At 45.8% G+C, this 12434-nt stretch overlaps 1 protein-coding gene across 2 annotated transcripts in view; it reads left to right on the top strand.

The window, feature by feature from the left end:
- Window positions 1-12434, top strand: part of DNMBP (dynamin binding protein) — a 180435-nt gene that overhangs the window by 71890 nt on the left and 96111 nt on the right. For both annotated transcript variants that reach the window (XM_077455479.1, XM_077455478.1), the window contains exon 4: window positions 4108-6138. In XM_077455479.1, coding sequence (XP_077311605.1) covers window positions 4108-6138 — 2031 coding nt within the window. The remainder of the gene's footprint in view (window positions 1-4107; window positions 6139-12434) is intronic.

Raw genomic sequence — 12434 nt, 5'->3', positions numbered from 1 at the left:
GGGCCGGTATCCGGGGGGCCCCTTATTAAAGGGGGCTCCCGGATTCCGATAAGCCCCCCGCCCGCAGACCCCGACAACCAACGGCCAGGGTTGTCGGGAAGAGGCCCTTGTCCTCATCAACATGGGGACAAGGTGCTTTGGGGTGGGGGGGCCGCGCGGCCCCCCCTTCCCCAAGGCACCCCCCATGTTGAGGGCACGCGGCCTGGTACGGCTCAGGAGGGGGGGCGCGCTCGCTCGCCCCCCTTTCCTGGCCGGCCGGGTAGCGTGCTCGGACAAGGGTCTGTTGTGGACTTTGGGGGGACCCCCACGCCGATTTTTTTCGGCGTTGGGGTTCCCCTTTAAGTCCATTCCAGGCGGCGGAGCCCGCGACGTCTCCGTCGCGGGCCTCGCCTACCTGCACACGTGCTCGAAATGAGCAGACTTCCCTCCGAGCGGGAACAGTTTGCTCATTTCGAAAGTGGCCTACACACGGGCGGACTGTTCGCTCAAACCAAGTTTCAGCGGACAGTTTTTCGGAATTTCCGAAAAACTTTGTTCGTCAAACTGTCCGCTGAAACTGTCCGCTGAAGCCCCACACACGAGCGGACTGTCCACTGAAACACTGTTCAGCGGACAAAGTTGAGCCAACAGTCCGCCCGTGTGTACGCGGCCTTACTTGTATGCTTCCTGTTTTAGCAAGCTATAAAGTGCAGTGTGTGTGTTTCTTTTAAATTTATAATCCTAAATACCTTTTTGCACAGCTCCTCTGTGTGGTTATGTGATCTCCTTTCTCGATCTAAGAAAAGCAGTGGGAGGGGCTGAGATTCCCCACTGATGTCAGCCAGCAGAGGGAGGTCATGTGACCGCACAGAGGAGCTGTGCAAAAAAAAGGTATTTAGGATTATAATTTTTTTTAAACGCACATTCCCTTACTGAATATCCTAGTAAAACAGAGAGGACACAGGTAATTATTGTTTTGGTGATTTCTCTAACTCGCTTATTGGCTTGATGGTAAATATAATAAGTGATTACAACCTTTCGTCTATAGAAGAATCTAGCCAATGCTCATGCGGCCATTACCAATAAAGTTAGTGGAAGCTCCATGGAGGTATGGAGAGAAAATCTTAGCCACCTAGAACTAAGTTCTGCAAGCCTGTATTCAGTGGCGCCCCTCCATTAGGGGTCGGGCGCTGTCCCCCCCCCCCCAATCCATGCGCTTGGACCCTAATATTCTTGCAGGGCGCCGGATGCATGGATTTCAAATGGTTTTTTTTTTTGTTTTTTTTGAAGCACATGATTAGAGCTTGAGCTTCTAATTGGCTTCAGAAAGAGGTGAGCTCAGGGCGCAGAGCACTGTGCCCTGAGCCCACCCAGATATGTGACATTAGCCAATCCAATATTCACTAATATCTTCCTGCTTTTCCTCCTGGCCAATCAGGAAGCAGGTCCTGAGACCCGTTTAGCCGGGAGGAGAAGCAGCGACCGCTGGGACACGGAATAGACAGAGGAGAAAGCTGCAGCCAAGACCTGGATGGGGCATGTGTCGATCAATCGGCGAGTCACGGGGTGGGTTGGGGGTTGGTGTAGGGTGGTGGGCTGTAGCGACTGGAGGGGGGAGGTGTAGATGTCTCTGGTTTGTTTACCACCCCCCGACCGATGGAGCACCAGGCCCCACTGCCTGTACCAAAATAAAATAATATCAAGGACCTGCTTCCAATTTCATACAAAAATTCCTAACATACAAACTTTTTGGTCAACTACTATATATTCTTATCATTATACAGGATTTATATAGTGCCAGCAGATTGAACAGCACTTTACAACATGAGGGCAGACACTAGAGCTTACAATCTAAAAGGGAGAGTCAAGTGATACAAAAGGTAATAACTGTGGGGGATGAGCTGATGGAGAATCAGGTCATCTACAAACTATTTAGCACCGGGTTCCCCATGAGCATGCGATGCGCTCCAGGAGAGGGGCGACCTGCTTTCATCCATGCTCTGGGAGAGAGGTGGCCTGCGTCTGTCCACACTCCAGTCTGAAGGCGAGCAGCCCTACACGCCGCCCCCCTGCCCTGGTGAAGGGGGGGAGGGGGGTCTATCTATCCCATGCCAACCTGAGCTCCGTGGCACTGCAACATTGTCACCTTTTAGGGGGGGGGCTTCAGACATTCAGTTATAATCCCACAGATGGTAGCTTCGCCCCATTGGCTCCTCAGCCAAGCACATACACCAAATGTCTGAACATGCAGTTCTTCTCGTACTGAGCAGGGTTACTATTGTGACAACACATCATCAGTAGGGTAAAATGACCTGCCTCACAATGGTCTAAACCCAGCTCACGTTCCCTATTGGTGGGTGAACACATGCAATGCCTTGAAAAAGTATTCATGCCCCTTAAAATTTTCCACATTTTGTCAGGTTACAAACAAAAATGTACAAGTATTTTATTGGGATTTTATGTGATAGACCAACACGAAGTGGCACATAATTGTGAAGTGGAAGGAAAATGATCAATGGTTTTCATTTTATTTTTACAAATATGTAAAAAGTGTGGCGTGCATTTGTATTCAGCCCCCTTTACTCTAATACCCCTAACTGCCACTTTGTGTTGGTCTATCACATAAAACCCCAATAAAATTTTGGTCGTAAAATGACAAAATGTGAAAAATTTCAAGAGGTATTAATACTTTTTTTTTTTTAACCACTTCAGATCCGCGCTATTGCCAAATGACGGCATTAGCGCGGACCTACATTTCCAGGACTACGTCTATTGACGTCGTCCTGGTTACGAGCGGCCTGCGTGCCCCCTGAGGGGCGCGCGCGGCGCGCTCTGTGATCGGCGAGTCCGTGAGACTCGCCTGATCACCGATCCGTGTAAGGGGTCGATCCCGACCCCTTATCACGTGATCAGCTGTCAGCCAATGACAGCTGATCATGTGATAGAACGGAGCCGGTAATCGGCTATTATTCCTCCTCGCGCTGACAGCGCGAGGAGAGAAAAAAAAAGCCGATCACCGGCGGCCGTGATCGGGACATCAGTCCCGATCACGGCCATCAATACAAGGGACCACCTGCCACCTGCCTGTGCCCACCTGCCTCCCGCAGTGCCATCCTGAAGTAAAATAAAAGAAAAAGTAAGTGCCCCCCGTCAGTGCCCCCTGTCAGTGCCCATAGTGCCCACAGTGCCACCCACAGTGCCACCCACAGTGCCACCCAATCTGCCTCAAAGGTGCTGCACCCCAGTGCCGCCCATCAGTGCCCAGCAGTGCCGCCCATCAGTGCCCAGCAGTGCCGCCCATCAGTGCCCAGCAGTGCCACCTATCAGAGCCACCTATCAGTGCCACCTATCAGTGCCCATCAGTCCCATCTATCTGTGGTACCTATCAGTGCCCATCCGTGCCACCCATCCGTGCCACTTATCCGTGCCACCCATCCGTGCCACCCATCCGTGCCATCTTATCTGTGCCCATCTTTGCCCATCAGTGCCGCCTTATCTGTGCCCATCGGTGCCGCCTTATCTGTGCCTATTAGTGCCGCCTTAACTATGCCTATCAGTGCCCACCAGTGCAGCCCATCAGTGCCCACCAATGCAGCCCATCAGTGCCCACCAATGCAGCCCATCAGTGCCCACCAATGCAGCCTATCAGTGCCGCCTAATCAGCGCACTTCAATGAAGGAGAAAAATGACCCGTTTGCAAAATTTTATAACAAACTATTAAAACATGATTTATTTTTTTTTTTTTTTTGCATCTTTTTTTGTTTGTTTAGCAAAAAATAAAACTCCGAGCTGTAACTAAATACCACCAAAAGAAAGCTCTATTTGTGGGAAAAAAATGATAAAAATTTCATTTGGGTACAGTGTTGTATGCCCGCGCAATTGTCACTCAAAGTGCATCAGCGCTGAAAGCTGAAAATTGGTCTGGGACTGAGGGGGGTTTAAGTGCCCAGTAAGCAAGTGGTTAAGGCACTGTATATTTATGATCTGAAGGTTTACATACAGTACACTTTTCCAAACAAATATTTACCCAAAACCATTACAGTTTTCCTTTAATAAATACTGTGTACGTATTTTTTTTTTTACTTCAATTTGGTACTAATCATTACTCTTTTTTTTCATTTTTCCCAGGAGATCTGGTGGTGCTGGAAGGGTCTCTGGCTTCAAGTTGGTTACAAGGAAGGAACTGTTGGGGCTCCAGAGGGTTCTTTCCCCTTTCCTGTGTCCAGGAATTCTTCCTGTCCTCCAAAAGCCGCCAGCTTTGTCAGAATCTGGCTATAGAGCTGCCGAGTTATGCCATTGGGCAGGCCCGGGCAATAATGGGCCTTTCTGCACAGCTGGAAGAGGAACTAGATTTCCGGGAAGGAGACCTCATCATAATCACTGGAGTCCCAGAACCCGGCTGGTTTGAGGGGGAGCTGAATGGAAGAAGAGGAATTTTCCCAGAAGGTTTTGTGGAACTCTTGAACCCTTTACGAGTTGTGGACAGTGTTCAATTCACTAACGACAGAAATGAGTTTGGTCATGATAAAGAAATGGAAATAGCCCAGTTCCACATGGAACATCAAAAGAACACAGATAAAATTATATCTGAGGAAGAAGAAGAAGAAGATGGTACTTTTGCCATTGCCCTTTATAGGTTCCAGGCTATGGAGCAACGGGAACTGGACTTTGATGTTGGAGACAGAATTCGTATTATTAAAACAATGGAGGATGGGTGGCTGGAGGGTGAGTTGTATGGAAATAGGGGGATCTTCCCTTACAGATTTGTAAAATTTGAGACTACACAAAAGTCTTCACAGGAGGAACAACTGATTGAATCTGAAAAAAATTCAGTTTTGCAAACTCCAATAAGTTATCTTGACATATCCTCTTCCTATGAACAACCTGCAACAGATCCCCACTATTGGGACGTTCACATAGAGGACAGTCCACAGTCAACATCTAATGATGCCCAGGAGAAAAGGCAAAGTCAAGAACCCTATGTAAAAAGCAACAATGGAATTATGCAAAGTGAATGTGATGCAAACAATGCTTCTTCAAAACCCCAGCTACCTCCTCGCCCACAGAATAAATTATGCAGTCCCCCATCATCACAAACTCTTGTGCAAAGGTCCAAAGAACATAATTCAACTTCATTGGTGAATGAAGACAGAAGGAAGAGGTCATTCATTTCAAATGGGTCACAAGAAAAATGGTTTTCTAAAAAGGCATTTTCTATGATGACTGAAGAGATTCGTCTTCAAAACAACACTAACGAAAGGTCAAAAAACAAGAATAGGAAAAACAGTCTTCCTCTTCAAGATTTGGTTCACTGGGTGGAGGACCATAGGCAAAAGACAAAAGCTTCTTCTAGCACAAAAGACAAGCATGGTAACATGAGTTCTTGGTCAACTCCATGGCCAACTAGTCGGGACAGCCCAGCTAATAATGAACGTAGAGGCAGCAGTGGGTCTGATTTGATTGATTTGGACTCCAAGCTTTCCGAACAGCTTTCTCAGTTTGAAAAAAGCGTCTCAAATCCAAAGACTAATGGTAATAGTAAGGTCTCCAGGCATTTTTCTATCCTGGATTTCAGCTCTGAAACCGACATTATCCGGGGGTCACCACAGCAATCCAGAGTGCAAAAATCTCCTGAAAAGAAGAAAACTCTGCGGCCTCCTCCTCCACGTCCTCAACAAAGAGCTAATACATCTTCGGGTTCTAGTACATCATATTTAGTTCCACCTAGACAGAATTCATATAGAAGGGAGTATGTGGAAAATACACCCCCGGTTCAATCCCTGAAACCTTCCAGACCTGCTCCATTACCCCCACCAAGCAGTCAAAGAAATACGCCATCTCCAAGACCAATACAACGACAGGAAGCCTTACTGAATGAAAGCCCTTATGACGGTTTCTCAATTTCCAGTGCTCCAGATGAAGCGGACACAGCAGAAGACTTAGAAGAAATGGAAAAAGATCAGCCTTGTCCTTTCTTACTATTGAAGATTGAAGATGTAGAACAGGAATTGGAGATCTACAGGAAAACTCGAGAAGAGCTTTGTTTGATGCTCGAGGATGAAGAGCAGGATGAGGAAACAAGAGCAGAAACTATTGAGAACTTGGAGTTTTGTGACTCCAACATTGAAAGCTTGGATCTGGAGCTGCAACAACTTAAAGGTGAGTTCTAACGGTAATTATAACTTCAATCATGCATATACAGTATCTTACAAAAGTGAGTACACACCTCACATTTTTGTAAATGTTTTACTATATCTTTTCATGTGACAACACTGAAGAAATGACACTTTGCTACAATGTAAAGTAGTGAGTGTACAGCTTGTATAACAGTGTAAATTTGCTGTCCTCTCAAAATAACTCAACACACAGCCATTTTTTTATCTACGCCACTGGCAACAAAAGGGAGTACACCCCTAAGTGAAAATATTCAAATTGGGCCCAATTAGCGATTTTCCCTCCCTGGTGTCATGTGACTCATTAGTGTTACAAGGTCTCAGGTGTGAATGGGGAGCAGGTGTGTTAAATTTGGTGTTATTGCTCTCTCATTGTGGTCACTGGAAGTGCAACATGGTACCTCATGGCAAAACTCTCTGAGGATCTGAAAAAAATAATTGTTGCTCTACATGAAGATGGCCTAGGCTATAAGAAGATTGCCAAGACCCTGAAACTGAGCTGCAGCACGGTGGCCAAGACCATACAGGACAGGTTCCACTCAGAACAGGCCTCACCATTGTCGACCGAAGAAGTTGAGTGCAGGTTCTCAGAATCATATCCAGAGGTTGTCTTTAGGAAATAGACATATGAGTGCTGCCAGCATTGCTGCAGAGGTTGAAGGGGTGGGGGGGTCAGCCTGTCCGTGCTCAGACCATGTGCTGCACACTGCATAGAATTGGTCTGCATGGTTATAGTCCCAGAAGGAAGCCTCTTCTCAAGATGATGCACTAGAAAGCCCACAAACAGTTTGCTGAAGACAGACAAACTAAGGACATGGATTACTGGAACTATGTCCTGTGGTCTGATGAAACCAAGATAAACTTATTTGGTTCAGATGGTGTCAAACATGTGTGGCGGCTACCAGGTGAGGAGTACAAAGACAAGTTTAGGAGTACAGTCAAGCATAGTGGTGGGAGTGCCATGGTCTGGGGCTGCATGAGTGCTGCTGGCACTGGGGAGCTACAGTTCGTTGAGGGAACCATAAATGCTAACACGTACTGTGACTAGGGATGGACTGACACATCGGGCCCTGCCTGAGGGCCCGGGGCAATTGGGGCCCCTTGAGGGGCTCTGCAGAGTCTGCAACACATGCAGTCTAGCATGGCAAGCAGCTGTAATAAGACCTCTCACAGCACGCTGCTCCCCGCCAGCCCCTCATCTCTTCTTGTCCATCCCAGCCTTGATGTCATGTAAAAGCACCTGCGGTGGACGTGAGGCAAGAGAGGAGGGGCCGGCGTCTTTACCACCCCCCAACTGCACCCCACTACAGTGGCCAGGGCTGTACACATGTTGCAACAGGAAATATACACCCTGTCGCAAAGGTATATCACCTGCTAAGCACAAACCATTCAAGTGAATGGGGCCGCTCTGCAAGCACCCTGCAGTCTTGTGCAGTACAGCTACCAAGGGGCTAAAGCAGGCGGTGAGGAGGCATTTTATCGCCTTTTCACCAACTGCTTTAACCCCTTGGAACCCACACTAGCATGCTGCAACTGCATGCATTACACACAGTTGCAGGGTGTTTGCAGAGCAGCCCCATTCACTTGAATGGGTCGTTCTTAGCAGGCTACACCTGGTAAATGTGACAGGGTTTATAATTGAATTGAATTGAATGCACTGATCAATGTATAAAGGACACTGGCAGGGAAGGGGTTAACACTAGTGGGCGATCAAGGGCTTAACTGTGTTCTCTGAGTGTGTTCTAACTGTGTGGGGGGTGGGCTCACTGGGACAACACAGAGATCACTGTTCCTGATCACTAGGAACAGCAGATCTCAGTATTGTCCACTGATGGGAACAGGGATGCACGCGGTTTACATAGGCAGATTCCCGTTCTGTCTCCCTGTATCAAAGTCGAGAATGATCGGCGGACATCGGGACCACCGTACCCGCAGGCGTGAGCACACTGTATCTCATGCATGGACCAACCTACAGGTACGTCAGTTCGCACAGCCAGTGCCGCCCTACTGCAGTATATGTGTGGCAAATGGTCCAGAAGTAGTTAATGTTGCTGTAGGCCTCTTGGCAGCCTCCTGAACCAGTTTTCTTCTTGTCTTTTCATCAGTTTTGGAGGGACGTCCAGTTCTTGGTAATGTCACTGTTGTGCCATATTTTCTCCACTTGATGATGACGACTGTCTTCACTGTGTTCCATGGTATATCTAATGCCCTGGAAATTCTTTTGTACCCTTCTCTTGACTGATACCTTTTAACAATGAGATCCTTCTGATGCTTTGGAAGCTCTCTGTGGACCATGGCTTTTGCTGTAGGATGCAACTAAGAAAATGTCAGGAAAGACCTACTAGAACAGCTGAACTTTATTTGGGGTTAATCAAAGGCACTTTAAATGATGGTAGGTGTGTACTGACTCCTATTTAACATGAGATTGAATGTGATTGCTTAATTCTGAAAACAGCTACATCCCCAGTTATAAGAGGGTGTGCATACTTATGCAACCACATTTTTTTTTTTATGGCAGGGACCAGCCAAGATTCTATCCATCTATGGGCAGGCTGGTTATACTGAAGTCACTCTATCAATTGACTTCAGTACAACCAGCCTGTCAGATTCTTTGCATGCAATTATTGCCAGCGGTTATAGTTCTTTTAAACACTTGCCGTCCATATAACTTATACGGTGGCAAGGTGGCACCGCTGCTCTGGATCTGGTACATAGTACATGATGTTACAATTCCAGGTCTGGGGTGCTCACATGCGCTGCTGGCAACCCAGCCCCACTGTGATTATACAACCATTCAGCACAGAGACAGAACCGCGATCTGCCTATGTAAACAAGGCGGATCGTCGTTCTGTCAGTAGGGAAAGACATAGACCTTGTGTTCCTGCCAATCAGGCGAAAGAATCCATGTCTCCCCCTAGTAAAAGCACCTCCTGCAGTACACAAACACACTAGCTAGGCACATAGTTAACCCTTTAATCGCCCCTTGATATTTAACCCCTTCCCAGCCAGCGTCGTCAGTACAGTGACAGTGCATATTTCTAGCACTGTATTAGTGTCACTGGTCTCTAAAAAGTGTCAATGTCTGACTGTCCACCACAATATTGCAGTCCCGCTATAAGTCACTCATCGCTGCCATTACTAGTAAAAAAATAAATAAAAAAATAAATAAAAATTTCCCATAATTTTGTAGACGCTATAACTTTTGCGCAAACCAATCAATATATACTTATTGGGATTTTTAGTTTTTTTGCACAAAATATGTACCAGAATACATATTGACCTAAATTAATGAAGACATTTTATTTAATTTTTTGTATTTTTTGATATGTTTTATAGCAGAAAGTTAAATTTTTATTTTTTTGTTTAAATGTACTTTTATTTTTATTTTTTATGGAGCAAAAAATAAATATCGCAGAGGTTACAAATGCCACCAAAAGAAAGGTTTATTTGTAGGGGGAAAAGGACATCAATTTTATTTGGGTACAGCGTCACACGACCGTGCAATTATCAGTTAAAGTAACGCAAGTGCCCTTTTGAAAAAAATGGCCTGGTCATGAAGGGGGGGGGGGGGAGTAAATCTTCCAGAGCTGACGTGGTTTTTCACTTTTTTTTTTTTTTAGTAATTCTAAAGTTTAAACAAAAAATAAGAGTGCAAAGGTCCCTTCCGCTTCATTTTGCTGTTGTAAATAGCCCTTTATAGTGGGTCTGGTGGGAATAAACCATCGGTGTTGAAAGACATGAAGTTCTCGCAGGCTGATCCATAACACTTTCCTGGAAGGTTTCTTTTTTCCGCCTTGTGTTGGCCGTTCTTTGCTCCCCTCCCACTTTCTGTGCTGCCATAGCGATCAGCCCACACCCTGCACTGGCAACGGGTTGCTATTGTTACGGCACTTGACTCATTGCAGAATGTGACCCGAGCACCTCCCTGTGTACTCACAGCTGGAGGGAGATTAAAGTGTGTGTGTGTGTGTGTGTGTGTGTGTGTGTGTGTGTGTGTGTGTGTGTGTGTGTGTGTGTGTGTGCTGCAATCCTCCATAGAAACTCACATCCCTCCATTACTGGCCACCGCAGGCTCTTATATTCATCATAAGCATTTCATGTGCTGGAATAGTTCGGATCAGGATTCTAAAAATGCATTCGTTTGCTCTTCTATGTAATCTTCTGATTGCATGCAGTACATATAATGTAATGGTACATATAATGTAATGGTACATGGTTTGGGAAGGTTGTAGAATGTTACAGTAAAAGCTTCAGCTAGATAAGGCAGCCTGTGTCCCACCAGCAGACCTGGCAGCACATTTATCCTGCTGTAGCAATTGGTTTCCTGTTGTTAGGTTGATCTTGTGGATTTAAATTTATCTCAACCAGGATTCTATGGAACCATAGAGTTCCCCCCAGAGGTTGCTATGAGTTCCTTGAACTATGTCTGATCTCCCATTTAATGGTGATTGCATAGTTCTAGGACCAACACCAACTAGGCAACGCCAGCAGCATGGCACCACTAGCCGACCAGCTAACTGGAAATTTACATAATTACTTTGATGTTAAAGTGGTGTTGCCACCAAAAAAATAAATAAAAAAATTGCGTAAAATTCATTTAAAACAATAAAAAAAAATAATTGGGGAAAGAATTTTTTTTTTACTCACCTCCTAAATGCCTGTTTCTAGGGGGTCCCTCGTAGTCTGCCTCCTACAATGCCCGGGCTGATGACATCACTTCCCCTCGCGCCGCACAGTCATCTGGGACCTGTGACGTGTCCCAGATGACTGTGAGGCGTATCACGGCGCCGCTCGCGCATGCGCAGTGGCTGCCCGGCTGTGAAGCCACAGTCGAGTGCCCACAGTAAGAATGCTGGCGCCGCGGGCATCGCTGGACCCTGGGACAGGTAAGTGTCCAATTATTAAAAGTCAGCAGCTGCAATATTTGTAGCTGCTGACTTTTACATTTTTTTTTTTTTTTTTTAGGGGGCACCCCACTTTAAATACCAGGGTTATGTCTACAGTTAGATGCCATAACCCCGGAATTTCCTTTTCCCTTAGGTGGTTGGTTTTCTGATTTAAAGTGGTCTTCGCCGCGGGATCGCTTTTGGAAGCGGTGCATAACGAATTCCAAATTTTCAGAACGCTTCGAATGAAAAATTCTGAAAAAAAAACAGCGTGGAAGACCCCACACATTTAATTTTTTAATTAACCGCTTCAACCCCGGAAGCTTTGGCTGCTCAATGACCAGGCCATTTTTTGCGATTCGGAACTGCGATGCTTTAACTGATAAGTGTGCGGTCGTACGACGTTGCACCTAAACAAAATGTTTTTTCCCCACAAATAGAGCTTTCTTTTGGTGGTATTTGATCACCTCTGCAGTTTTTAATTTATGCGCTATAAACAAAAAAAGAGACCATTTTGAAAAAAAAAAAAAAACTATAAAAAATAATTTGTACATTTTGCTATAATAAATAGCTCCGTTTAAAAAAAAAAAGCTAATTTTTTTTTTATCAGTTTAGGGGTGATACATATTCTTCTACATATTTCTGGTAATAAAAATCGCAATAAGCATATATAAATTGGTTTGCACAAAAGTTATAGCGTCTACAAAATAGGGGATAGATTTATAGCATTTTTATTATTATTTTTTTTTTCTAGCAATGGTGGCGATCTGTGATTTTTATCAGGACTGCGACATTATGGTGGACACATCGGACACTTTTGACATTTGTTTGTACCATTGGCATTAAACACTCTAGGAGGTGATCAAGGGGTTAACTGTGTACCCCCTCTGTGTTCTAACTGAAGGGGGGGTGGGGACTGTCTAGGGCAGATGACAGATCGCCATTCATACATTGTATGAACACACGATCAGTCTCTTCTCCCCTCAGAGAACCGGGATCTCTGTGTGATTACACACAAAGATCCCGGTTCTCGCTGTGTCTCGAGTGATCGCGGGAGCCCAATGGTCACCGCGCTACCAGGCACTCGTATTGGCTCCGGGGCGAGCAGCGGGGGCGCATACGCCACTAGTGGCCACAGGGTGAAGCGATGTGCCATAACGCCGCTTCGAACAGCCGCGCCCTTCTGCCGCAGCCAAACTGTGGCGGCTGGTCGGTGAGTGGTTAAATATTGGTGTGGAGCCGTAGGTCCTAGTATGGATTGGGGGCGGACCCCACGCTGTTTTTATTTTAGAATTTTTCATTCGAATTGTTCTGAAAATGTGTAATTCGTTAGAAAATTAATAAAGGAAACTAAATGAAATGAAACAAAACTAAACGAATTCCGAAACGAATAGAC

The sequence above is a fragment of the Lithobates pipiens genome, unplaced genomic scaffold (genome assembly GCF_037356315.1).
Source record: "Lithobates pipiens isolate NorthernLeopardFrog02 unplaced genomic scaffold, aLitPip1_a1.2 Scaffold_25, whole genome shotgun sequence".
NCBI classification, from domain to species: domain Eukaryota; kingdom Metazoa; phylum Chordata; class Amphibia; order Anura; family Ranidae; genus Lithobates; species Lithobates pipiens.
Note: the sequence above shows the minus strand (reverse complement) of the source record. Positions and strands in the feature narration are given on the sequence as shown.